We start from the raw sequence: 25,674 nt of genomic DNA on the forward strand, positions 1-25,674 counted from the left end.
CTCACTTCCGGATGGAATATGTAGAATGGTATACATGTTTTTAAAACATTGGATGGAATTTTTTGGGGCGCCTGGGTGGCTCAGTGGGTTAAGCCTCTGCCTTCAGCTCAGGTCATGGTCTCAGGGTCCTGGGATTGAACCCCACATTGGGTTCTCTGCTCGGCAGGGATTCTGCTTCCCTTCCTCTCTCTCACCCTGCCTGCCTCTCTGCCTACTTGTGATCTCTGTCAAATAAATAAATAAAATCTTTTTTAAAAAATTGGATGGAATTTTAATCAAGTGTACATCAAAAATACTCTGTGACATTTTAAATATTTTCTTCAAATGGCGATTTTACACTAACTCTCCCTCATTTATCACTCATTCATTTATTAAGAATCAGTTTTTGGGGGCGCCTGGATTGTACAGACCATGGGTGTCCCATTCCTGATTTCAGCTTGGGCCATGATCTCCGGAGCGTGAGACTGAGACCCACATCAGGATGTGGGCTCAGTGCAGAATCTGTTTGAGATTCTCTCTCCCCTCTCCCTCTTCCCCTCCTGGTCCTGCTCTCTCTGTCTCTCTGAAACAAACAAATAAATCTTAAAAAGAGAAAATCAATTGTAATTTACCTAAGAATAAACTTACCTTCCAGATGGAAAGACTCAAAAGTCAGGAGGACCAGGGACAAAGGACCAGCCTCTATGAAGTAGGTGCAATTCATGTTGTTGTCATATTGCTTTGGGTAGTTTGGAGAAAGGATGTAACCTGAAGGGTTTGTGAAATTACCTCCACATCCTACATGGGAAGAAAAGGGCATTATCAGAACAATTGTTCTCACGTGTAGTATCTTCTTCATATCAGTGAGGGAAAAACTCAAATTCTCTAGAGACATATTCCCTGAGTTACTCCAACGGGAAGAAAGAGTAACTAAGAGGATGGAGCTCTGATTTTAAAATAAACATACAGACAAAATGAGAACATTCTTTATGTTTTAGAATATATTGCAGAGTTTTGGGCTAAGTAGTAGCAACTTTACCACAAAATCATTGCCACTTATTTTGAAGATAATATGGAAAGGAAAACTGAGCAAAGACTGAATATGGTTCATGTAGATAAAGAGATAAAAGAGATGAAGTGGTTTGTTTCTGGTGAGTACCACTTAATGGGTTTTTGTTTTTGTTTTTTTCTAGGCTCCATGCCCAATGTGGGGCCTGAACTCATGACCCTAAGATCAAGAGACACATGTTATACTGACTTTGAGCCACCCAGATGCCTGCCACTTAATGACTTTAAAGTATCTTATAATAATATTAGGAAGCTATGTATTCTCATTAGTATTATAATCTGGCCCCCAAAAACCAAACCATTTTTAAAAATGTTGAATTTACCCATGTCCGTTCTTATCAAGTTCTCACATGAATGATTCCCTGGTGTCAGGATTAGAGAATCATCCTCTTACTGATGTGGAGAACAAAGGCAAAAGAAATGTAGGAAAAAATGAAACTTCCTTCCAACTTGCAGCCCACTGACAAGTACTTGAGACAGAGTGACCTTCCTCCAGGAACTCAGCTGCCTCAATGTTAATACTTTGCTAGAGGCAAAAAAACACTTTAGCTTGACATTAGCTGGCCCTCCGGGATCCTGTAAGTCTTCTTTAATATATGAAAATCCACTTGGAAACATCCCTTTATCTCTCCCCATCCCCAAGATATATGTTAGCAATCACTCTCCAAACATATGGCCCACTGATAGACAGCTGAAGGGTTTCATGACTAAGGTTTTACAGCAGACAGTAATAAATGACTCCTTAAGGTCCTGGAAACCTTGCTTCCAAATTCCTTAGAGATCTCTGCTATCCCTAACTCCCTGCCAACTTGAAATTACATAACAGTCACCCCTTACCTTACAGCCTCCATGCAGCTCCTTCTGCCCATGGGTCCTGTCCCGGTGCTTTAATAAAATACCTTTTGCCCACCGAAGACATCTCAAGAATTCTCTCTTGACTGTTAGTTCCCAAGCCCCAACATTTCACATCATTACCACTAAAATAACATTTGTTTTCATATAACCACTAACTAGTTAATCCATATCGCTCTCTGACCTATCACAGAGGAAAATATCAATATCCTTCTAAACTGATAGCAGAACACACAATTATGAACACATATACACGCACAGGAACCCAGCGAGGGCGGACCTGGCATTAGGCCTGGGCTGGCCTTTCCTTCTTCCCTATCCGCCACCCTGTCCTTCATTCAAGTCTGAAACACCTATTCACCGCATCACTCTCTCTAATTCCTTTCATTAAACTTTTTCATAAACAATGGTTTGCAAATGAGTGGCTACTTGACAGAACTCAGCCAACAGGCACGCATCATTGCTTCTCAGACCTGAAAGCCAATCCATTCCCCACAAATCTAGTCTGTGAGCAGTAATTGGAGAAGGAAGAGAAAATCCTGGAGAAAGTGGCTCCCAAAGTCGACTCCCTTGCAGAGTTATCTGGATGAGTGCAAACCCATGGAAGTCCTCACCCATGGAAACCGGGTGAGTTTCAGGGGAGTCTAGTGAGGCCTGACAATGAATCAGTGGGCTCTGATTTCTATGGGAAGGTCAAGGTGCTGCTCACCCGCCACTCTGATCACCTACTAATTACCAGCCTCATGGGCTTCTGTCTACTTCCTGCCCACTCTGGGTTTTAGGCTCGGTTTTAGATGTCCACCAGGAGCACTCGGGCCTTCTGTGTCATCTCTCAACTGGCCTGTCATTGAATTCAGTTCCACTCTCACTGCTTTTTGAAGGAAGGGTGTACTCTGGGGATCAGGTGCTTGGCCCACGCTCTCCCCCTAGGGCCCCCAGTTCCAACCAACCCTGGCACAGCTCCCCCACCCCCACCCCGCAAGCCGTCCTGTGGCAGCCCCACCCTCTCAAGGACCTCCCACTGTGGTTTGGGGGGCTACTTACGGCTCACAAAGGATGCAGAGAAGCCCTGAGCTGGGGTTTCCTGAGACTGGAACACAGCCGTGAACGCATTTCTTGGCGTGAGGATGGACGCGGGAGCCCTGCTCCCACAGCTGGTGGCTAACAAGGCGTCGTCGACTTCCTCAGTCCCCGCCCACACCTAGCAGAGCCACAAACATGACTTAATGCTTGAGGTGTTCCCCTGCCCACACTTAAACGTGCTTAGGCTGGAAAGTAATGGAACTCGGACGTATATAGACCTAAACACAATAGCAAATAAAACGCACGCAAATCTGTAATATTTTCTTTTGAGAATAGTGTTTTTAAGCTGCTTTTTAACAGCATCTCCCATTCCCAACTCTTCCAAGGAGACTGTGCCATTTTTGTATAGCTAGGCAGTGACTGCTAAGAGAAATCAACCACCACTCATTTTCCTCCTACTTTCTCCTTGGCCCGCTCTGGCTAACTTAGATTAGGAGGCATCAAGGGAGGCTGAGCAGCGAAGTGGGCTCCTTGTGAGGCTCACACTTCGTTCAGGGGGGATGGCACACAGTGGGTCGCCAGTGGATAACATTTACCAAGAAGAAACCCATGGAAGTCAAAGTATTTGCAGAGCATGAGGAAAATGGACATGAATTCCCAGTAGACATGTACTTAGCATGAATTGGAATAAATCGCAGAAGACTTCCTGGCAGTGTTCATTTTGAAGAAAGGATGAGATTCAGCCATGGTGTGCTATTTACTGAAAACTGGGTTGGCAGCTCCCAGGCTGTCATTTAATTGGTCCGGCCGCTCTAAAAGAATTAGCTCATATACCCATTTGAAAAGTAGCTGCTAAGGAATGAACTGTGGGCATCGGAATTCCACATCAAGCTGATCCTCAGGGGAAAATGTTACTCATAAAATCACAAATTTAAATGCAGAGTTCCAACTAGGAAAGGAGCAGTATCTGAGCTATCTATGGAGAGAACATAACAGGGGGCTTTTCCCCGGTCTGGGCAGGGATGGCTGCCTGAGGAAGCCCCTGTGGCAGGAAGGGGCGGGGCTACTGCAAAGGATGGACTGGGAACCGAGTCTGTTGCCAGGGAGGTTGCAGAGTCCCTGCCAGCCTGGAGCCTCAGGGCATTTGAGGGATCTGAGAACCGTCCTGAAATGGCGAGGGGCCACCGGAAAACTTCGGGCTCTGGGATACTTGGTTTTGGAAATCAGTGCAGTGGGGACAATAGGAAGAAATGGGAGGCCGCTGGGAGCTCAGCCAGGAGAATTTTGCAGTCGTTCACGCATGAGAGCATGGCATCTACGGTGTGGAGTCACTCGAGGAAAATACAGGTAGGAAGGGGAAGACATACACATGCCTGGGGCAAAGAGACCACTCAACACATTTCACCAGGGAAGACCCAGGCAGTTGAGTGACTCTCCACAAGGAGCAATCGTGCCTTCCCTAAGGGATATTTGGTAGTGTCTGGAGGCATTTTTGATGGCAATATTTGGTGAGCGGGGTGGCACGGAGTGGGTAGGGGCCAGGGAAACTCTAAACATCCTTTGATGCACAGAATGTGCCCCATCCTCACCCCCGACTTCTTAACTAGCCTAAGAAGATAAAATGGGTTTGGACTAGTCTGACTTGCCTATTCAACATTTTCTTCACATCCAATTCTGTGAAATTACTCATTGGACCACATCACTTTTAAGAATATTCCTCAAAGAAAGCCATAAAATAACAAGCCATTAAAAACATTTCTGTGGGCAGATCAGTCTAGAAGAAAAGGTGTGAATCGGCACTGATTCCTAGATAGTGCTGATTTACTATTTCTCAGTCTTTCAAGCCCTGTCATATCCAGTGATTTTCAAACACTGGGCATCCAGCTGTTAGTTATATTACTGAAGTCGAATGATGTTTGTCATTTATTAGATATAGGAGGGCTCTGTCACGGGAGCTACTAAGAACAAAGGCACAGATATTCAGTCAAATAGCTAAAATCAAAAAGAAAGAAACACATACTTCCAAATTTCAGTAATATCTCCTTTAACTCGTCCCTCCCCTCCTCCATCGTCTTAACTATCCAGGAAAGTACTTTACAGAAATTTTCTATTCAGATTTTTAAAAATTATACATTCGCCTTACTGAGAGATAGATGTCTGCATACAACGTTACTGGAAAGACGAAGTGACAGCTAGAACTTTTAGTGAAGAATCTCAAGTGCTTTAATTAAGAATTTCAAGAACTTCCTGAAGTCATTAATTATGGATCTGACATCCTACCTTTTGGCCCAGGAATATAAGTGTTGTAATGATAATAATGGTGAAGAGTTAGTCAATATTTCCTGCTGCCTTGTCACTCAAGAGCTCGTTTCATTGCCTTTATAACCCAGGACTCATCAAAACCATATGGGACCAAAGAATGCCAAGAAGTTGTCATTAAGTCAAACACTTTCTGGCTTTTCTTAAGGTTTTGTGTAATTCAGCCTGGCTGTACATGATGTTTTATCATTCAATTTAAAAAAATTGCTTATTAAGATACCTACAGATTCACAGGCAGTTGTAAGGTATCATCTAGAGAAATCCCTTGTACACATTCCCCAGTGTCCCCCAACACTGACATCTTGCCAAACTATAGTATGATAACATAACCAAGATGTTGGCACTAATGCAGTCCACTGATCTTACTCGATTTCTCAGTTTTACTTATACTCATGTGTGTGTGGGTGTGTGTGTATTTAGTTATCTACCACCAGGTTCAAGACAAGGAAGAGTCCCAACACCATAAGGGTCCCTAGAGTTGCCCTTTTTATAATCATACTCAATTCATTCCCATACCCCCATCTTTGTAAACTATGGCTGTCCTCCATTTCTAACTATTGTGATTTCAAAAATGTTACGTAAATGGAACAAGAGACTATGTAACCTTTGGGTATCAGTTGTTTTCATTCTGTGTGATTCCCTGGTGATTTATCCAAATGATTGTTCTGTCAAGGATTGGTTTAATTTTTTTTTTTTTAAGATTTAATTTATTTATTTGACAGAGAGAGATCACAAGTAGACAGAGAGGCAGGCAGAGAGAGAGAGGGAAGCCCGACGTGGGACTCGATCCCAGGACCCTGAGATCATGACCTGAGCCGAAGGCAGCGGCTTAACCCACTCAGCCACCCAGGCGCCCCAAGGGTTGGTTTGATTTTACTGAGGACTTGCATTCCCTGGTAGGTATGTGCTAGTTAGTTTAACCATTCACCTATTCAAGGACATGTGCACTGAATTCAGTTTTGGGCTACCAACAAATAAAGCTGCTATCAACATTTGTATATGGGTTTTTATGACAACGTAATTTTCTTTACTCTGGGATAAGTGTCTAAGAGGGCAATTGCTAGATCTTATGGCAAGTGCATATTTAGTTTTATAAGAAACTGCTGAACCATTTTCAGAGTGGCTGTACCCATTCCCACTAGCAATGAGTAAGTGATACAGCTTCTGCACAACCCTGCCAGGATTTGGTCTTATGATAGGTGTATAGTGATCTCTGATTGTGGTTTTTTTTTTTTTTTAAATTCTCAGTTTTCCTAGTGGCTAGTGATGTTGAATGTCTTTTCATTGTCTATTTACCATGCTATATATCCTCTTTGGTGAAATATCTGTTCAAATCTTTTCCCCATATTACAGTTGGAGTCTTTGTATTTTTACTGTTGGTTTTGACTATGCTGTATGTATTCTAGATCGTAGCCTATTGTCAGATAGGTGCTTTGTACATCTTTTCTCCCGGTTGGTGGCTTGTCTTTCAATCCTCTTCACATAGGCTTTCACAGATTAAAAGATTTTTAATTTTGATGAAGTAAGATTTATCAATTTTTCTTTTTATGGATCATTCTTTAGATGTTTAGTCTGAGAAATATTCATCTATCTCTAGGTTTTAACAGTTTTGGGCTATTTATTTTCCCCTAAAAGTGCATACCTTACATTTTAGGGTGTGGTCTATTTTGAGTTAAGTTTTGTACAAGGTGTGAGCTTGAGGGTTGCTTGCTGGAGTTGGACTCTCTTGCTGTTCTGCCCTCTGCAGTGTCTCCTGGCAGAATCAGAAGGCTCAGGCCTGGCAGGGGAAGAGGGCTTCCTAGGCCATTTAGTTTGAGCAGGGCTCCAAATGGACATCACCTGCCAGTTGTGTTGGCTTGGCCAGATGTTAGAGGTATTCCTACTCGATCAATAGGAGAAATGGGCCTAAATAACTTTTCAAATTCCGTTTGTACAACTGATGAACTTGCAAGGCTTTACATACATCTATACATTTGAAGTTTACTCAGTCTATGAGAGAGAGTCCGTGAGAAAGTTCATTTGCTTCATGAAAAAAGCCATTAGGAAGAGTTGTATTAGATGTGTTCCATTAGACACATATTTTATAAAAGTATGGGATTTTTATTCAACTAGTAAGCATGGATCCATTAGATATAAAACATAATCTGAAAGATGATATACAATAATAACATCAACGGTAAAATGCCACTACTATTCATTAGATGGTTTTATATTCCAAGTACTGAGCACTATTTGTGCTATTATATCATATTACCTCTAATGCTTAAAACAGTCCTACTAATGGACAAATTGTTCTCTTTGTTTTATGGGGAAGAAGTTAAGTCCAAATGTTTAATTAGCTCACAGAGGAAAATGCAGGTGGTAAGTGCAAGAGATATGGATGGAGTCCAGGCTAATGTGAACTTAAGGCCAATGTCTTTTCCACTTAAAGGTGGAAAGGTCTCTTGGAGATATATTACATATGAGATCCAAATAGCAGAGTCAGAATGAATTTATCATACAGCCATCACAATCAGAAGTCAGAGAAGTGAGGTCGGTGTCCCATAAGCGGTATTTGCCATTTTAGAGAAACAGAGCCTTACTGACTGCCCCACTGCCATAATTTTACACGAGTAAAATGTTCTTTTCAGCTTGTGAGCTTTTGAGGCCTGCTGTGGAAGCTGGCACTAATCACCTCTCTAGCCTTCTGTAATTTTCATAGCATACTTTAAGTGTTGCCGGTAACGGGGCCTTACGTTTCTTTTGTCCTTGAGGACCTACTAGAAAAGAAATAAGAAAAAAAAAAAAAAAAAAGAAAGAAAAAGAAAGAAAGAAAGGAAGGAAGGATACAACAAAAAAATCTGGCCCTCCCTCTTCAGTTTCCACAGAAAGGAAGAACCCTAAGTATGCATGACAATTTAATAAGGCCAGAAAACAATCTCCTTAATTAGGTTACTTTGCCTACATACCAGCAAATGAAAAGTCACAGGGCAGTATGTGTGTTGTGGTTCAAGTTTTAACTCCTAATAGTTGAGATTTCTCACATTTTTATTCAAGAAATCCGAGCAAGAAAATTGCCCTTTACTTACTTGGAGAAGCAATGAGTCATTTCTGGTCTAAATGTTTATGTTCACAAAACCAGCTCGGCTCCAATTAAAGGAACAAGCACGCTCACCTTCACGAAGCTGGTCTGACATTGTCCATCACCGCTGGGGATTAGGAAGTTGTTGTCAAAGCTGATCTCCAACTGTTGGCTTTCGTGAGTAATGACGGTCCAGGAGCATCTGCTGTTCTCAGGAAAATTCTGAGGCCAGTGAGGGGATCTGATTGTACCATTATCTGAATGAAGTATTCCCCCACAACCTGAGAAGTTGCCATGGAAAAGTCATTAATTTGAGAGGAAAATAACTACTTTCGTAGCCCAAGATTTCCAAAGGAGACAAGTTTCGAAATGTGAGATTTCAGGTTCTCTTTCCTTACACAGGAGTCACTGGCCTCCGGGGCAGGATACGACAAGAACTCTGAAAAAATGTGAGGTGAACTGAATCCAGAGGAAGCTTTGGCTATTTATGTTTTGTTGCATTTATGCTGAACTCACCTGAGGACACTAATTCATGCCATAAAGAGGACAGACCTATTCTGTTTTCAAACAGTGACAATATTTTTTAACTCCCCTTGAAGCTATATAGTATTTGTGAACCAGCAATCCCAAGTTCTGTATTTTATTTTACTGTGAATACAAGAAAATATAAGTCTACACTCATTGGTAATTTTACTCTAACATACAGGACTAGAGAAAATGATTTTGAGGAGGGGAAAATTCTTCCATTACACAATCTGATTCATTCATATTGAAACTCTGATGGATTAAAATAAGGCATAAATTGAAAGGAAGAAAATATCAAATTATTTTATACATTAAAATATGTACTTAAGAAGGACACCTGGGTGGCTCAGTTGGTTCAGCATCTGCCTTCGGCTCAGGTCATGATCCCCAGGTCCTGGGACTGAGTCCCACAGATGGTTCCCTGATCAGAGGGAAGTCCGCTTCTCCCTCTGCCTGCCATTCCCTCTACCTGGACTCTCTCTCTCTTTCTCTCTCTGACAAATAAATAAAATCTTTTAAAAAATGTACTTAAGAGATGACAAAAGGAAAACTATGAACTCAAAACAAAATGAAGTTAAATCAAAGAGTATTCCTGTATCTTTTGCTTCTAAACCCTTGGAAAACTAATGGTTCACCTAAAACTACCCTCCATTCAACAGCAACCAGTGGTTTAATAAGAGAAAGCTTGACTCCTTCCACAAAAACCTTCATAATAAACTTGGACTCTTCTAGAAAGAATTACCCTGTGTGATACTGCAAGGTTTTAAAGAAATCCTGACTATAATATGCAGTGCAATTTTTTTTTTTTTAGATTTTATTTATTTGTGAGAGAGAGCGAGCATGCACACACAAGCAGGGGGAGGGGATAGGGAGAGAGAGGAGCAGGCTCCCCACTGAGCAAGGAGCCTGATGCAGGGCTTGATCCCAAGATCCTAGGATCATGACCCGAGCCAAAGGCAGATGCTTAACCGACTGAGCCACCTGGCACCCGTCCAATGCAACTTCTTTTATTTTCTGGGAATTTCCATGAGGTTTATATTTTATATGCACAAAATACTACCCTTTTGAAATCAAATCTATTATACTTTGCCACCTACAGGGCACTCATTCTAAGTCACAAATCTTGCCACTTTGCTGCTCAAAACTCTTCAATGGCTCTGCCTTTCTCAAGGGACAATAGAGAAGACAAGTCTCTTCATGATATGCACCACTTAACTTCTTGCTTTCAGCTTACCACTCAGCATTCTGCCTCCAAGATCCAAATATTCTGAATTACTTGTGATTTTTTAATTTTGATTCTCTGGTTATGCCAAGCCCTTCTGCCTATGTAGGCAACATAGTGAAGTGTGAAGATCAGAGTTTCTGGGCCCCACTATCTTTATTCAAATCCTGACTCTACCAATGACTAGCTCCATGACTGGGAAAACTATCAACCCGTTTTTCTCCAGTTTCCATCCACGTAAAATGGAGAAAACATGTATGATATCGCATCTTCCTTATGAAGTTGTTACATGAGATGACATGTGTAAATAGCCCGAGTTGAGTCTAACAGAGAGTCGATATAAAATGCATACTTATTAAATTATCAATAAATTAAAAAAGCACATCAATTTAAAAAGTACACAGAATGTTTCTTTTACCTAAAGTCTGTGTGTTCCATGTGGCATAAAATCCACCATTTTGCACTGAATGGTCTGAGTTAAAAATCACCATCAGCTGGTTGGAACCAGACTGGATCGTCCTGGGGTTTGAACTTCCACAGTATTGTCCTATTATGGGTGATCCAGGAGAACCACCATTCCTGACAGTGACAGAGTCCCAAACACAGGTTGCATGGGCTTCAATATCAAAGTCACTAAATGTTAGCTGCAGGAGAGAAAAGAGACAATGAGGTACCCTGAGTGGTAAGTGAGATGAGCTACCTAAAGTTAGATAAGGTCCTCACAAACCCTTTTACTTTGTTTTAATTTATATAATTTTATATGTATGTTTCTTATTTACCTTTCCCCTGCCCTCCTCTCTTTTTCTTTACTGGGGATTCTACTGGAAATTTTGAGAGGAGAAAATTTTCCTGGAACTGGAGTCAGTAGGAGGAACCTCTTCAGTCCAGTGGAATGGGATGGCAACTCATATCGAGAATGTGATTACAAGTCTCTCCTGGATAAGAATATTTCATATCTATATCTATATCCATATCTATATCTATATCTATATCTATCTTCTCCTATGCTTGTAAAAGAGATTTCTTCAGTTGCTGGATACTTGTAGATGTCTGTACTCTAATGAGCTCTGGGGGAGAAAATGAACTGATCACAGGCTCAAAGCCTATTCTAATCGCTTGCTTATTAGAAGAACTCTGTTTCCACAGCGGACATGGTATTTTTGTTCTAGAACAAAATCAGAACTCACGGTGATGGTATGGCCTTGTGGGGCTTCCAACAACCAGGAACAATGGGTCAAGCTATCATAAGAGGCTGGATAGTTGGGGCTTGTGATCACTCCACTCTCACCCAGCTGTATTCCACCACAGTCTAAAATGAGATTTTAACCTTATTTAAGATATAAGATATAAGAAAACAAAACAAACAAACCAAAAAAAAAAAAAAAAACCTCTGCAAAGCCAAAAGAAGTAGGTCTTATAGCATCATACTTTATGATTTTAAAAAAGCAGTCAATGAATAAATAGATGAAAGTGTTAAATGCAAAGTAAAACTGGGTAGAAGATTAGAAATAAACAGAATCTCATATAGTGTGAATTAAAAAGAATCACACAGGGAAGACAGGATTATGTTTAGGACAAAGAAGAAGGAAGATGATCTGTACCACAAATGGAGAATAATTAGATGTGCATATAACTGACACTCTGACTAGGATGAAGTAAATAACACTGCCTTTCTTGAAAAAAACAAAACAAAACAAAACAAAAAACAGGCCAATAAAAATAAATACAAGCTTGAAGAATATGGTCCAAACCACAACTAAAGAATTTGTCAGGTGATGAGAAGCACTTGTATCTGTAGTCAGCTATCAAAGTACACATCAGCATAGCAAGTTGAAGAACAGATCCATCTTTGAAGTGTAAAATTGTCTTATTTTCCACATGAATAATACTGCTTCCTGAAACCTGGCTCTCTTCTTTCAATCCAATAAAGAAAAATCAACCGGCAAGATGGTTGATCAATCTTACTCCCTCTCCCAATCAACCATTTGATTATAACACAAAGAAATGTTTGTTAGAACCATAACCAAATATATATTGATTCATAGCCAAACTTCATAGAAAAAAAAAAAAAGGATTTCCAAAATCTAAAAAAAATTAAGTATACTCAAATTCTGAGGGGCAATCTCAAACTGAGACTATGTCAGTCTGAAAGGATGTAGAACCAAGATGTGGGCCCCAGAGGTCAGCATCTGAGGTCTTGATGACCATGTGGGAGAACATATGGTCTTGGACCCACACATAAGGAAGGGCTGGAGTTGAGACTTCTACATAATATTGGGGGTGTAAAAGAACTGCCATATTAGTGAGAGGGACTAGAAAAATTCTGATGGTCCAGAGAAGCAGCAAAGAGCAGTGCTGTCTGAAAATGAATTTTCAGATACAAACTGAAATGTCACAGATGCAAATCCAAAATGAAACATTAGCAAATAATATCTAGTAATACGTTCAAAACACACATCATAGCCAAGTAGGGTTTATCTTGGAAATTAAAAGATGGCTTAATGAGAGAAAAGTCTTTCAGTATACAGTTTATCATATTAATATATTAAAGGAGGAGAACAGAATCATTGCAATATATGGAGAGAAATCATTTGATAAAATCTTACAACCATTCAGAATAAAAAAAACCCCTGTACACTAACAACTGAAGGGACTTTCTTTAATCTGATAAGAAGTATTTAATGAAAACCCTAAGAGAAATCAATCTATTTAAGGGTCAGGTGGGAGGTTGGGGGAACCAGGTGGTGGGTATTATAGAGGGCACGGATTGCATGGAGCACAGGGTGTGGTACAAAAACAATGAATACTGTTACACTGAAAAGAAATAAAATAAAAAATTTAAAAAAAAACATTGAAGGGTCACAGGGTCACATGAAGGTCATCCCTTCCATTTGACATGAAGGTGACCTAGGCACTGAAATAAGACAAGAAAAAGAAAATTTTGAGGTTGAGAGAACAAAAATATTATCATTTGCAGAAGATATGATTGTTTATATAGAAAAACCAAAGATAATCTACAGACAAAATGACAAAACTAATTAAGAGTATAGCAAAATCTCTGGGTTAGAGATCAATGTATGAAAATTTTAGAATTCTTGGATTTCGGCAACAACCAATTAGAAGATGTAATTTAGAACATCTCCTTGACATCAGCAACAAAACTTATAGCTACCTAGAAGTGAATCTAACACAACACATGTGAAATCTTTATGGAAAAGATTATTATCTATTATATTGCCAGAGTTTAGAGTTTAATCACAAGTCTTACCTGTAAAAGAATACTCCGCATGGAATCCAACATGTTCTACGCGTTCATTGGTGACAAAGTGTATCCATACCTGAGAATAAGGTGTAACCAGGGGCACTGTAGGTTTTGAAGGTCCACAAAGTCTCCACATCAGAGGCCCATCAGCATTACCTGAAACAAATAGCACACCAAATGCCATTACTTATATAGCTTTTGAGAAATATATTCAATGGATTTAGTAGGAACAAATCATAAAGAACATTTCAAGGTAATATTAATGCACATTGGAATTCTGATTTAGTAGCAGATGTTTCACAAGGTTCCTTTTTGTCTTTATCAACGGCAAAAGAAAGAGTCCCTCCAACAGGGTAAAAACAAAAAACAAACAAAAACCCCCCACTTTTTTTAGTATAGGCATCTTTCTCTATTGTGGGGCCATTTTGTTCCAATTTGTGTTTTCATAATTATTTTGGCATACCTAAACAGAGATATGATTAATTAAAAAAAAAATTGGATGTGCCTTTTTTAGGGAGTAAAAAATGTAATGCCAACATTGACAAAATGTATCAACAAGATAAAAGTGATAGTTATCTAAAATTCTAATGATTTCTTTACAGCATTTAATCAACTGTAATGAATAGGATATTCAGTACTTATGCTAAGAACTATCAGATTTGGAGCTGAGTATTTTTATGAAGATTACTTTTCACAGTAATTTGATTAACCTTTACAGAACACCTACAGAGCTCACAATTAACCTGCTCTTTATTTATTCTGTCAGACTAATATCATTGATTTTATAAGTTAACAAAATATAGTACTTTAACTCTCTCTGAAATGCGGGAATACGGAGAAGATTGCATTTTACTGACTGAAATTGGATATACAACTGCTCTGCTTAATTCAATAAGCCAGTATTTTGTTTTCTTTTTATTGAAATTCAAGTTAATTAACATATAGTGTAGTACTGGTTTTAGGAGTAGAATTTAGAGATTCAGCAGTTGCATTTAATACCCAGTGCTCTTTATATCAAGTGCCCTCCTTAATGTCTGTCACCCATTTAGACAATCTCCCCACTCATTAGCCCCTCCAATAACCCTCGGTTTATTTTCTATTGTTGAGAGTCTCTTATGGTTTGCCTCCCTCTCTGTTTTTATTTTATTTTCTTTTTCCTTCCCTTCCCCCATGTTCATCTGTTTTGTTTCTTATATTCCACATATGAGTGAAATCATGACATTTGTCTTTCTCTGACTGACTTATTTCACTTAGCATAATACACTCCAGTTTTATCCACATTTTGCAAATGGCAAGATTTCATTCTTTTCAGTGGCTGAGTAATCTTGCATGGATGCATACACTATATCTTCTTTATCCATTCATCAGTCGATGGACATTTTAAGCCAGTGGTTTTGAACCTGGTGGCAGTGGTGAGGGTTTATCAGAATCATATGGAGAACACTCTCAAACTACAACTTCATTTCCTTCATAAGTCTTCTTTAGATTCACCTACTTAGGAGGGCCCGGATAATTCTCCTGCTGAGTCACTTGATCTGTGACCACAGAATTTACCAAATTCTCATTGAAAATTCTGTCCACCATGTTCTCAAAGTCACCATCAATTTCAATAGTCACCCTAGAACATTGCCACCAGCTCACTGTGTTAGTGTCTGCTGCTTTCAGCCTCCTTTAAAATAAGGTTTTGCAGTGACATGGAACTCAGTGAACCTTAAATAGCACAGATGCTCTGCAACATTACCTTACTTCTCTTTTTCAAACCAGGAAAAGAGTGCCACTGTAATAATGGAGGAAATTTGATGAATCGCCCATGACTCCAGACTCAACTCCCAGAAAGAACTAAAATGGATTCATCTTTTATGAAGGGAGGTTTTTAAAAAAATTCTTAAGAGCTATGGCTTACTGAACACACCTCAGTCTACTTCCATCATGAAACTAAAGACAAACTTGACTCTTTGGGGGATAATTCCCCAAATAGCTTCCACCTGCTTCTCCATCTGGTACATTGCAAAGCTGCTTTTGATTTCTAAGTAAAATTCTTATAAATTCAGGAAATCACTGATACAGTCTGACTATGCTAATTTTCAGTCTGTGAGGAAAGAAGCCTTGAGTAGTAGAAGATCATCGAAAGGACCACTTGAACTCCTCAAGAGAACACAGACAAGGGGTGCCTGGGTGGCATAGTCGGGTAAGCATCTGACTCTTGAGTTGAGCTCAGGTCATGATCTCAGCGTCATGGAATAGAGCCCCGTGGGTTCTCTCTCTCTCTCCCTGCCTCTGCACCTCCCCTCCACGTGCTCTCTCACTCTCTCAAGTAAATAAATAAATCTTTCAAAAAGAGAAAGAGAGAGAACACAGATAAGCTAAATCTCTCCTCAGGAAGCCTCACATTACATGAAACATAGAGTTTACTTGCAAACTCTGCTCTATTCGCTCACCATTCACAGGGCATGTTACCTCAGCTGGGTACACACAGAAATACAGCTTTTTCTGAGCAACCGTCTTTTGAATTCTATGCAGATTTTTATAGCCACTTGAGTCCCTTCATTGTTGGTGGTCTCCAGGTATAAGAACACTTACGGATAAGTAAGAAAACATGTTCTTTGATTGAACTCACCCACTCGGAACTCAAGGACATCCAACTGACAGTCTTGGTGACTTTCCAGGTAAAAATCCTCAAAGTGAATGTAAATGGATGAATTTCCCTGACTTGGATTGCTGAGAGTCCATTCACAGTTTAAGTTTCTTGAGTAATTACTGACTCCGTTATAGCCAGGAGAAGTGAAGTTTCCTTTAGGGGAATGTGTAAGGGACCCGCCACACACTAAGAAAACAAAAGGCAACAGGGAAAGTAACAGTGAAATTCACACCATAACAGAACATACAGGTAATGCATTAACAACTAAAATAGCAATAGCGAGATTTTTATTGCTTTGATTTGTTTTTCTAGGTGAAGTTAAGACTGTGTAAAGGGCTGGCTCATGCATGCAGAGACTATGGAGGAAGTTTCTGTGAGTTTGGAAAATACCTACAAAAATAAACAGCTTCTTTATTTTCCTGTAGGGTAGATTAGGATTTAGGAGTTTGGCTATGCATCAGTTTCTCCTAACTTAAGCCTATTGTTCATTAATATTTAATTTAGAGAAATAGCTAACCTCCAGTAGTGGTCTCAGTGGCTTCTCATTAGCAATTCTCCTCTTGACTCAACAATTTAACTGGATCAAACAGATAACACAACACAGGACTGGCAATGAACTTGCCCCTTTTCACATGGCAATGAATGCTCTTTGTATAAGTGAAAGAACATAAAGGTTTTTTACATATTCAGTTCTACTCTTTCTAAAATTTAAAAGTCTTAGGTAATAGCACCAACCCAGAAAATAGGAAAATATTTAGACCAGAAAGCTATATCTTGCTTAATTTTTAAGTACTCTGTATCAAACGTGAACATTCATTCATTTACACCGGAAAAATATGTATATGGATGGGGGACTAAGAAACAAGAAAATCTGGCTATCTTCAATTAAATGAGTCACTTTCCAGTTACTTTCTAAGCAGAAGGTCTCATTCAGCAGGAAGGAATTGATCAAGAGCTGTAGAATGGGCAACCAATACAATGGCACCATGGCATGGAATAGAGCTGAAAGCTCTCCCAACAGCATTTTTTTAAAGTTTTAACTCACAATAGCAGCTTTCTGAACCGGAACATTTGGGTTTTTTAAATCCTGTCTGGGACGGGCTTTCTACCTGGTTATATATGTTTGCCTTGGTTCCATCTCTGATCTCTGAAGGGACATAAAATTGATGGCTCCTCTGCTGTTGGAAGTAGCTGTGGGTCACCTGCAGGGCCCACAATGACAACGTCTGCCATTATTACCTGCATCTTCGCTGGACGTGTAGGAAGCACTGAAGCCTCCATAGGGCCTGGATCCATCAGTGAAAAACACGACTTTCATTGTATTTCCTGAAGATTTGATGGCATCACTCATGTTCGCACTACTACACAGTGTCTCTAGTTGGGGTGAGTTACTTCTAATGCCATTGAAGACCTGTTGGAAAAATAGTTTAACCTTCAGTCAGGCGGGCCATCTGACAGAGTGTTTCCTAGAAGATTATATTCACAGCCTCAATATGCAAGCTCAGAAGGGAACTCCGTGCTAAAATGAATTACTTAGCAGTATGGGCTCCTCGCCCGGTGCCACAAGCTACCATGTCACCCAGGGCACATTCTACTGAGTTGTGGCCTCTGGGTCATTTCACTAAAATGAAAGTATTACAGTAACGCCCCCCCCCCCTGCCATGTGGTGACAAATGAAAAACTGCTGTACTGTCTGCAGCTGGAAACCGTGCTTGAAATGTAAATTAGGCCAACACGCTTACATCTGAGTTCGCAGAGTTCACTGCTGGACCATTTTTCTTACCGATGTGTCGGGACCTTTGATATTTGGAATGAAGGCTTAAATGTTAGTCTCTGAGGGCTCAAAGCATATAGTAACTCAAATAGTTTAAAATGCCTTGAAAAGTAACTTTTTAAAAAATCCAATGGATATAATAGTTCTTTCCTAAGTACTTAGGACCCAAAGCCTCAATTTTCTTATTAATTTGAATTTTTTAAAAAAATGGATTAGAGTAGAGCTGGCTCCAAAACATTAAACAATAATTCTAGTTATGTCCATAGTGATAATAGCTGCAAAGTATTATTCAACTTCTGTGCAAAACCAAAGGCAGTTCAGCATGGCTGGTTGTCACAGTTCAGGAAAGATCCAGAAGTAACTAAACAATAATTGACTGATTGAGTAATTGATATTTCTATTTTTTAAAAAAGGATTTGAATCACTCATGGTTAGAAATAATGATTAAGAATCTAACACTAAGCGATACGAAGGAGAAGCATGCACTCTATAACAAAGATGTGAGCTTTTTAATTTACTGTAGCTGATCATTAAATTGAGCTCTGTGTCTTCTAACTCACAGGACCAGACATAGCATCTCCTATCACTTATTGAGCACAGCAAAACGCTGAGCTCTGCTAATAGCCTACTTGTATTACTTTATTCAATTAGCACAATACCCTCTCAGATACATAATACCATCCCTATTTTCCAGATTAAGACAATAGAATTCAGAAAGGTTATGCAATTTGCTTCAGGCCAAAGACCTAGTGATAATAAAACTGGACTTAAAGCATCCCTCTGATTCCAAACCATAAAGTAATGTATAAAGAAACAGAAGATGACAAAATTTCAATTAATACTGAGAGCAGTATTATTCTGGCAACATATTGCCAGAATCAAAAGGGATTATCAGCAACTGCTGGCTAATGGAATATGTCAGAATCCCTGATTGATTGCAATTATCCTTGCACAATGTCTGCCCTGATCTAAGCATCACAGTGACTAACAGTTGTTCAGACAGCCGTTTATCACATGACTCCTGCTTTTCCGAGGCAACCAAAGGGCTGTTTCCACTTTCCCCCTCCACTTATGTTTGTAGTCAGAAACTACAACTCCCAGAAAACAATGGGATAGGAAGTAGGCATTTGAGATTCAGGACAAGCACGTATCTCAGTTAGTGCATGCTGGGTGGTGTACCTTTGCCTCTTCTCCTTCTGGACAGAATCAGATAAGCAGCAGGTTTGGAGGAATTGTATGTTGAGGTGGCAGGATAAGGTATTAATCTAGAGAGCGTGCACTTAAAGCTGCCTTCACTGAGCCTGTAGATCCCAGGAAGTGTCCCTTCTCCCTCCCTCTTTTCTTCTCTCTTTTTCTCTCTCTCGTCTCTCTCTCTCTTTCTATCTCTTTTCCTTTTTCCTTCTTTCTTTTTCTCTTTCTCTGCACTCCCCACCTGCTTCTTTGTGAGACTTTCTTAAAATGATAAAGTGTGGGCAAAGGGCAAGCCACATCCCCTTATTTACAGCAGAGTGGAGAAGAAACAAAAACAGTGAATCTATAAAAATATATTTCAGAGAAAAAGAATGATATGGAAAATTCATGAAAGAAATTCATTGTTGAAGCTTTAGCCTCCCCAGGAGAAAAGACCTGTAGATAAGACATTTGTAGTTTCTACTAATTAAATGGTCAAGTCCCTTCAACCCAACAAAGACCGTAAGTTGACAATCCCATGAACACAGAGTTTCCAAGCAGCATTTTAGTACTTCATTCTTAAATATGAATAAACAGCCAAGGGTCATTAGGCATTTAAGGAAGTTTCCTTAGATGTCTAATGCAAAAGGCAGAGACCAATCAATATACATAAATGGGAAACAGGAAACTGAAGGAAATGGACCTCAAAAGAAGCAACATAAAACTTCAAAATTATGATTAATATATTTAATCATAATTTTATTTTAATATAATATTTTGTAAATATTAAATTTTATTTTAATATAATAAATTAATCATACATATCAAATACATATGATATTTTAATATATATATATATAGTGTATTCAAAGAACAATGGTAAAATAAGGATAATTCCAGGTATACACCTTCTCAAAAACCTTATCGACCATGCCCATTTCCTTATGGAAATACAAGAACATGTGCCTCACCAAAAAAAAGGGAAATGAGCCAAGACAGGATAATGCACATGTCATGGAGTCAGGTGTCCAGCCCGGGAGAGGAATGAAGGCGCCGGCTGACAGCTGGCCCCAGGCTTGCAGCTGATGGAAAAGGGCTCAAGGAAGGCTACTGCTAAGGAAAATGCACGAAAGGGTGGGTGCGCGCTACAGCACAAGGTGGGGATGTAACCCTGGAGTGAAAGCGTGGGGAGGAGTGAGAGGTATGTGCATAAAAAACTCCGTGTGGAAAAGGACATTAATCGGAAAAACAAAAGCAAACGCTACCAGGGTACACTACGTGGCCAGGTGGGGAATGACGGCGGTATAGTCATAGCAATGTAAACACTGAAGAGCAATTTATACAAAATCTGTGATGTAGGTATTTTGTGGGGAAGCTGGGGGAGGTCTGAACTGCGTGTAGCCCTGTGAGCATCTGTGGTGCGTGTGTGGCGGTGGGGGATTGTGAAGAGAGCTAAACCCTCATCTCCTGTAGTCGCACGTGGGTATATGATGTCTAAGACCAAAAAAATAAAGAAGTAGCAGTAGGAATATTTTTTTTAAAGATCTTATTTATTCATTTGACACACAGAGATCACAAGTAGGCAGAACAGCAGGCAGAGAGAGAGAGAGAGAGAGGGAAGCAGGCTCCCTGCTGAGCAGAGAGCCCAAAGCGGGGCTCGATCCCAGGACCCTGAGATCATGACCTGAGCCAAAGAGCATAGGCTTAACCCACTGAGCCACCCAAGTGCCCCAGTAGGAATATTATTTTGAAATAATGACAGACACACCACAAGAAGCAGCTAAAATAGTTGAAAGTAGACGCCTTTGGCGTCTATGATTCAGAGACGGGAAAATGACAAGATGTGATTCAAAATGTGTGGTTGTCGCTGTAAATTTTATTTTATTATTTGAGTTCTGAAACTATGACTGTTCATGTTTTCTTTCCTGCAGGGCATGTGAAAATTCTGTTAAGATTCTTCATAATCATCATATTCAATATGATGTTAATTATGGAAAGAATTTCAAAGGGAAATAAACAGTTGTATACATCAAAACTTTAGCAATGGGTGGGTACAATTTCAAGTATTTTTCATATTTTTAATTTTTTGAACTCTCCAAAATCTGTTCAATAGGCATTCATTATGTTTATAATCAGAAAAATAGATTAAAACTAGTGTGCAAATGAATTTATGCCACATTATTACAACTACATAATATATTCATTGCCAAGGAAGATAAGAAAATATACGAAAATATGGTGTAGTGGGAGTGGTTAATTTTTTTCTACTTTATCCTTGTCTCTGCGTATTCAGTGGAGGGGCACCTGGGTGGCTTGGTCAGTTATGTCCGACTCTTGGTTTCAGCTCAGGTCATGATCTCAGATATGCATCTGTAGGTATAGCTATATATGATACCTTCAAGTGTTAGAACTTGGGAGCAAAATTTGAAGCCTGAATATGGTCATTTTAGGGCAATACAAAGTATTATACTAACATACAAAGAGGTTTTGTATTTCTGAAATCACTACCCAACAGGAGACAATTGAACTGAAAACAAAAGTGTCTTGTTTTTTTGTTTAGGATTTTATTTATTTACTTGACGCAGAGAGAAAGAGAGAGAGCATGCAAGCAAGGGGAGTGGTGGGCAGAGGGAGAGGGAGAAGCAGGCTCGCCGCTGAGCAGGGAGCCCTATACGGGACTCCATCCCAGGACCCTGGGATTATGACCTGAGCTGAAGGCAGACACTTAACTGATTGAGATACCCAGGCACCCCAAAAGTGTCTTGTTTTTAAAGGATAATGAGGGGCACCTGGGCGGCTCAGTCGTTAAGTGTGTGCCTTCAGCTCAGGTTGTGGTCCCAGAGCCCTGGGATCGAGCCCCACGTTTGCTTCTCCCTCCCTCTCTTTGCCCCAGCCCCTGCTCGTGCTCTCTCTGGTTCACTCTCTCTCAACGAGATAAATACAAATCTTAAAAACAAAACAAAGCAAAAAAGATAATGATAGTACTTCTAGTATTCATTCACTCAATAATTACTGTTTCTATTACGTGCCAGGTACTGGGGACCCAGCAGTGAATGAAACGCAGAGCGGGTACTAGTGGAGCTTACATGCTGGTGGTGGGAGCGCACAATACACAGACGAGCAAATACACGGGATGTTAGGGGATGTGAAGCGCTGTGAAAGCAATAATGCAGGGAACAGGATGAGTCAGGGTGGAACCTATGCAACGTGGGGATCAGGTCCTTGAAGAGCCAGGACTGAAGAGACAGAGTGAAACAGGCAGCCACTGGGGAGCTGCCAACCAGAGGCCACAGGAGGGGTGAAGTGGGCTGCTGAACACCTTAGCAGATTCAAAGACCCGAAAGGAAGCCAGTGAGCCAAAGATCAGGGGGGTTTGAGACAAGATGCAGACACCATGGGGCCATTTGGGCTACTATAAAGATTCGGGATTTCCCTCTGAGTGAGAAGAGAGGCCAAGAGGGGATTTTCCAGGAGAGCAGCCTGATGTGGCTGACATTTAAACCCATCACACGGGTGGCTGCGCTGAGACTGCAGGGAGACAAGGGCGGGACACCAGCCTGAAGTTAATAAACTAAATCTAAGTGAGTGGTGGTGGCAATGGCAGTGGTATGGTGAGAAGTAGTTAGGTTCTGGATCTCTTTAAATATACAGCCGGTGGGACTTGAGTCTGGATGCAACACACGGTGGGAGAGAAAGGACTCCGAAACAGACATCAAAGTTTTTGAGCCGAGCCTCCTGAAGTTAGGAATCGTTATTGACTGAGGGAACAAGGACGGAGGAAAGGCTGAGTTGGGTAGAGAAATACATTAATATTAATGTGTAATTAATCCAGTAGATACACATATAGAGCTGTCATTTCAGTTAACAATCTTCTTTCCCACTCATGGATCTCCTTTGCTTTCCTTTGCTAAGTGAAGCTAAGAATGCTGACAGCATCTCCCAAAGCATTTGACCTTGGCAACACTGAGGGCAGGAAGCCTGGGCTCTTCCAGGGGAGGGGCTCGGCCCCTCTGGCTGAGAACAGGAACTATGCAGGGCCCCTCAACTGCTTAAAACTTTTGGTGGTGACTGTTCTGCATCTCCTGTCTGATTCAACTCTGCGCTACCCACGGGCTTATCCATTGACCCACTTTGGCCATGTGCAATGATCACCTGCTCTTAAAATTTACCCCATCCATGACCCTGACGTATGCTGTGACAATGAATAGGCTCTTAAGACGGATCTTACAGACAACGAGTCCATTCACTGTGCTTCTGTTCTATCGAATACTTTAAGTTTGCTTGAGGTAGAGTTGCACGGATGGGAATATTCCCGACCTAGTTTTCTGATTGTGAATTATAGGTCCATCAGCTCCTTCAGCAATGGAATGTAATATCCCCAACTGCATGGGCTACTTACTGTGACACGCTTGCTGCGGCAGGATGGGTGAGCTTCCAGACTCAGGTCGTTGAAAGTCAGGGTGATCCGCCTTCCCTCCTGCACTGTGATCCTCCACTCGCAGACACGGCCGTGAGGATTCGGGTGCGGGTAGTTGGGAGAGGTAAACGTTCCTGTAGGGCCTTGCAGATCCCCCCCACACTCTGAAGGGGAAGAAACCCAAGAAAACTGCCAGTCCAGTCCAAGTGAGCCCTTCTACAAGAAGTGTCCTCTCAAGTGTTTTCTTTGCTATCCCCCTGGACAAACTTATTGCTGTTATTTGACACTGGGTGTACATGAGGACTGACAGACAATGTCTGCATCCCCTTTCTGTCTCTAATATTTAATATCGAATCCACGTTTCCATGTATGACAGTGCGCTATATCGTCATGGCCCAAGAAATATGGGGCACCAATAGAGGGGGTAATCTCAAGAGTCAGAAGATTCAGAAGACGAGAGTCATTATCCAATTTCTTCAGATAATATCTGTATTTCAGCAATGTCGGGGTATTTGGAATGCCGATTCCAACAGCTGTGGAGCTAACTCACTGGTTTTCTTAAGATGAGGAATGTGTGCAGCTCTCATCCCATAACATCTTCCAAAGCACCACCTCCTCTCTGTAGTAGCCTGTTTCACAGCTATGGTGCGACTATTTGATTGAAATCTGCCTCTCCACTAAAGTGTAAGGTCCATGAAGAGAGGGGTAATTTTGGTTCAACAACCACTGTAACACCAGTGCCTCGAATAGTGTCTAGCCAAAGTAGGTGCTCAAAATATGTAAATAGTTACCACATCAGTGAACTTACCTTCCATGCTGGATTCAAACCGCAGTCTGAATCCTGAGGCAGTAAGAGAGCCATCTGTGACAAACTTCACCAGAGCAACATTGCTAGAAGTGTCTATGCTGTCTGGAATGGTGTTTCCACAGTATCTGCCCAATAAACTTCCTGTGAGAGGCAAATAATTAAGTTTGTCTATGTCCAGGTGATTGAATTCATTTCTCCTCTACTTGAGGTATTCTACAAGTACAAAGAAAATAATAAAAGACAAGACCCTGCCCATGAAGAAATGCTAACCTCTGTTAAGGGAAGCAGGACAAACATGAATAAAATCAACATTCACATAGATGAAGACATGTAACAAAGGCTGCAACCAGTTAGGGCAAGGACATCTCAGCACAATGAGGGAGCTCATTTGGGTAAAGAGATGGTTGCAGGCAACAGAGAGATGAGTGTCCAACTCATATGATTGCTAGTTACCTTACCCCCTCTCTCCTTACTTGACAGGAGGCTCCTCAAATAACCAACCACATATGGCCCTGGAAGGTCTCAACAGGAAGAAGATGCCTTCTCTAGTGCTCTCTCAGTGTGACCTATTAAAGACAAGCTCTATAATGACACCTGGGGCTTTGGACACCCACAGTTTGTGAGTAGGACTCCGGGGAGAGAAAAGTCAGCACTGCTCGGAGTTGACTGCACATCTGTGCAAAGACTAGACGTTGTTTTACCTTTCTTGAAGTGAGGATACTTCAGAGGCTGAATGAGTACATGAGAAAATAAACACCGCCCCCCCAAAAGACAGGAGACATATTGCACTGACCAGAGGTATGGTTTTCCCAGATCTCCACAAAGTCTTTTTCACAGCCAGAGGAATTCTGAAGGTTAAAGTCTTCAAAGTGGATGGTGAGATAGTGTCCAGAGGGACCCTCGAGATGCCACTCACAGAATAAATTGTCTCTATACGGAAGGGTTGGATATCCACTGCTTTCAATGACGCCACTTTGCCCTGTCACTCTTCCCCCACAGTGAGCTGTAGAAAAGAGTAATATTTTGTTACAAGATTTTTCTTTTCTTTTCTTTTTAAATTGAACCAGCACATTCGAAAACTGAATATTAATTAATATTCTATTAATATTCGGCTAATATTCAGTTAATTAATTAATATCCAGTTAATATTTGGTTAATTAATTAATATTCAGCCAAATGAATATTAATTAATGCTTTTAAAATTCTGGAAATGTTTCTTTAGTTAGTGGTCCCCTTAATATTTGAAATCTACTACTGCTGTAAAGAGAAATGATACCGCAAGTCCAGTCCAATAATGGGAAATGGAAACTGAATGTCATATTCTGTAACATCACATTAGTCCCCTTGGGACACCATGTAAGAGCTATTAGTTGCAAGGAAGTTTCCTTTCAAGAACCAACTGATTGGCAGGGCCTGCCTACTACCCGGTGTCTGTGATTTTGAAGACGGAGGGCCTGTTCAGCCGGAAGGGGTGTGGTGGTGATTCATGATGTCTGGCCTTCCTGGTTTAACTATCAAATGAACGTTTCACTGCAGTAACTGGTATCTGGGGGCCT

General features: G+C 40.6%; 1 protein-coding gene across 1 annotated transcript in view; it reads right to left on the reverse strand.

Annotated features, from left to right (window-relative positions):
* The window catches only part of CUBN (cubilin), a 261,490-nt gene that overhangs the window by 53,678 nt on the left and 182,138 nt on the right, over positions 1–25,674 (reverse strand). The window contains exons 46-56 of the mRNA XM_004757571.3: positions 24,912–25,121; positions 24,119–24,259; positions 23,293–23,474; positions 17,189–17,360; positions 15,929–16,135; positions 13,318–13,467; positions 11,237–11,358; positions 10,468–10,693; positions 8,396–8,583; positions 2,944–3,100; positions 628–777 (exon numbers count right to left, since the gene is read on the reverse strand). Of these exons, the coding sequence (XP_004757628.1) occupies positions 628–777; positions 2,944–3,100; positions 8,396–8,583; positions 10,468–10,693; positions 11,237–11,358; positions 13,318–13,467; positions 15,929–16,135; positions 17,189–17,360; positions 23,293–23,474; positions 24,119–24,259; positions 24,912–25,121 (1,905 nt within the window). The remainder of the gene's footprint in view (positions 1–627; positions 778–2,943; positions 3,101–8,395; positions 8,584–10,467; positions 10,694–11,236; positions 11,359–13,317; positions 13,468–15,928; positions 16,136–17,188; positions 17,361–23,292; positions 23,475–24,118; positions 24,260–24,911; positions 25,122–25,674) is intronic.

This window comes from Mustela putorius, unplaced genomic scaffold (assembly GCF_011764305.1).
Source record: "Mustela putorius furo isolate JIRA1106 unplaced genomic scaffold, ASM1176430v1.1 tig00003913_pilon_pilon_pilon, whole genome shotgun sequence".
Classification (NCBI taxonomy): domain Eukaryota; kingdom Metazoa; phylum Chordata; class Mammalia; order Carnivora; family Mustelidae; genus Mustela; species Mustela putorius.